Here is a 2,339-nt window from a genome sequence, read left to right on the forward strand (position 1 = left end):
CCGTGAGGTACAAGATATCCTGGGGGTCAAAGTTAAACTCAGAACGATAGAAAAGCGGGTTCTGGCAGATGCTTATCCATATCATGGTCAGCAAGGAGCACAGGTCAGACACAGCGAGCCCTGAAATGATGAACATTTTACGGGGTCGAAAAAAATGCAAAACATAATGTTATTGTTATTATTCGTTTTATTTCTGTGGAACATTTGGTAACATGTAATTATATCATTGTAGATATTTAAACCTTTGAACTTGTTTAATCTTTTCACCTTTGCTTATGACATTGCATAAAGGATTTACTGCTTCTTATATTATAACCATGAATTCTGTTTTCTTCACATTCAACAATATCTCTTTACGCTCACTTTCTGTCTGTCAAGCTAAGGTGAATAAAGCCTTTTTGATGCCCCCTTTCAGGAGGAAAGCCGAATTGTGTTTTGATGTCTCTGATCATTAGACATTAATTTCTGTCGTCTTCTCATTATTTCTGGCATCAAGATTATTGTACAATGACTCAAAGGGTCTATTGTTCTATGAATAGCAGTTACCTCCATATCTGAAGGCATTTCCCCTCTCAACCACCAGGGGACGTGCTAAGTAAAGTATGAGGACCCAACACTACTTCAGTAAATACGGTCTTCTATCTTTACCGCTTTGGGATATTTGATCACCAAACTTGTTTTAGCCACTGTGTGGGTTTTTTGGGACTTCGATTTATGTTCTTAAAAAACTAACCCAATAGAACAGTGGTCTGCAGTCAGATTACTGGTCGTTTAATCACTTTTCACTTTTCGGGTAATCGACGTCTGTGGTGCAGCGGTTAGGAGTTTTGCTAACGCGCGCAGAAGATTGTGTGCGTTTTTTTTCAAGAGTTGGGTGTTGGGGCGGATTTTTTATCGAGTGTTTTCATCTTAACATTAATGCTGAAACATCCTCCCCCCCTGCACCCTAGCCTGGGCTGGACTTGGCAGGCCGCGCAAAAGTGGCAACTTTCTAAATGATCAAAATTATGTCGATGAGATCTTAAAGTATCTACAATCGAGCCTGCTACAACACGGTGGAATCAGGTACTCAACAATGTTTGGGCATATTGAATTATTGGCATAACCTTAAAGCTTGTTCATTTGTCTTGCTCATGGTGAAAAATATATTAACCTGTCTTGAGTAGAGGTCGAGATATTTGTGACAGAAGGAGTGGGGTCTCTTGTTGTGAGAGGTACATTTAGAGAGAAAATAGCCACTAAAGTTTGGTGACTTCCAAAGTTTGAAAGACCTCCCCTCTCCCTTTCCCTTTTTAACTCCCAGTGGAGCATAGGCCAACAACATTTCCCCAGTGAAGGCTGTCCTGTGCATCCTTTTCTAGCTGTTTTCATGATGTCCTCGCCTTTCCATTTCCGCTTGTACCGCTCGCCTACATGTCATCTTTTGTCTTCCTTTCTTACGTTTTCCTTGTGGATTCCACGTCAAAGACTATCTGATGATGTTTGTCGGGGGTCTCCTCAGGGTGTGCCCAATAAAGTTCCATTTCTTCACTTGTATGTCTTCCTTTACTGGCCTTTGGCTTGTTCTTTCCCACAGTTGAGTCTTTGTGACTCGATTGTACTTCTTGATCCCCGCCATCCTTCTTAGACATCCATTTATGAAGCTTTGCAGTTTCCTTGCTGCTGATTCTGTGAGCCTCCATGTCTCTGAACCATACAGTAGAACAGTCTTCACGTTTGTTTTGAAGATCTTCAGCTTGGTGTTCAATTCCAGTTCTTTAGACATCCATATATTCTGAGAATGATGAAGTATTTCTTGCCTTTTGGATTCTGACCTTGATGTCTTCGTCTGTTCCCTCTGCCTTGTTGATGACACTTCCCAGGTAGGTGAAGGATTCAACATCCGTCAATGATGCCTCTCGCAGTGTGATAGGACTGTCAGCGGCATTTTTATGAAAGAACTTTCGTTTTATCCAGGTGAATATGGAGTCCAATTTGAGAGGCCTAGGAAACTGCAAATTATCTTTTTGTGCCTTTGATCAAGGTTTTTCAGTAAAAATTTACACAGAAATGTGTTTTCAAATTGAAATAAAAGCTGTTCAGCTAAAAAGAAAAGAAAGCAACAAACAAACAACAAAAACAAACAAACAAAAAATGTATAAGAAAAAATCGATACATTTCCAAACAGGCTGAGAAATACCTGTTTCTTCGTTTTCATTATTTTGACAAGCGTCTGTTTTCATTATGAAGCCACACAGTTACATTTGTTTTTCTCTTCCGGTCGGAGGGGGGCAGAGTTTACTTTTTAATTATAAATTGTCCTTTGTCACTAAGTTTATCAGAATAAATGTTCTCTGTCA

At 39.8% G+C, this 2,339-nt stretch overlaps 1 protein-coding gene across 1 annotated transcript in view; it reads right to left on the bottom strand.

The window, feature by feature from the left end:
- Positions 1-2,339, bottom strand: part of LOC106014096 (thyrotropin-releasing hormone receptor-like) — a 5,084-nt gene that overhangs the window by 868 nt on the left and 1,877 nt on the right. Inside the window, exon 2 of the mRNA XM_013091144.2 lies at positions 3-120. Within this exon, the coding sequence (XP_012946598.2) occupies positions 3-120 (118 nt within the window). The remainder of the gene's footprint in view (positions 1-2; positions 121-2,339) is intronic.

Source organism: Aplysia californica, unplaced genomic scaffold, assembly GCF_000002075.1.
Source record: "Aplysia californica isolate F4 #8 unplaced genomic scaffold, AplCal3.0 scaffold02332, whole genome shotgun sequence".
NCBI classification, from domain to species: domain Eukaryota; kingdom Metazoa; phylum Mollusca; class Gastropoda; order Aplysiida; family Aplysiidae; genus Aplysia; species Aplysia californica.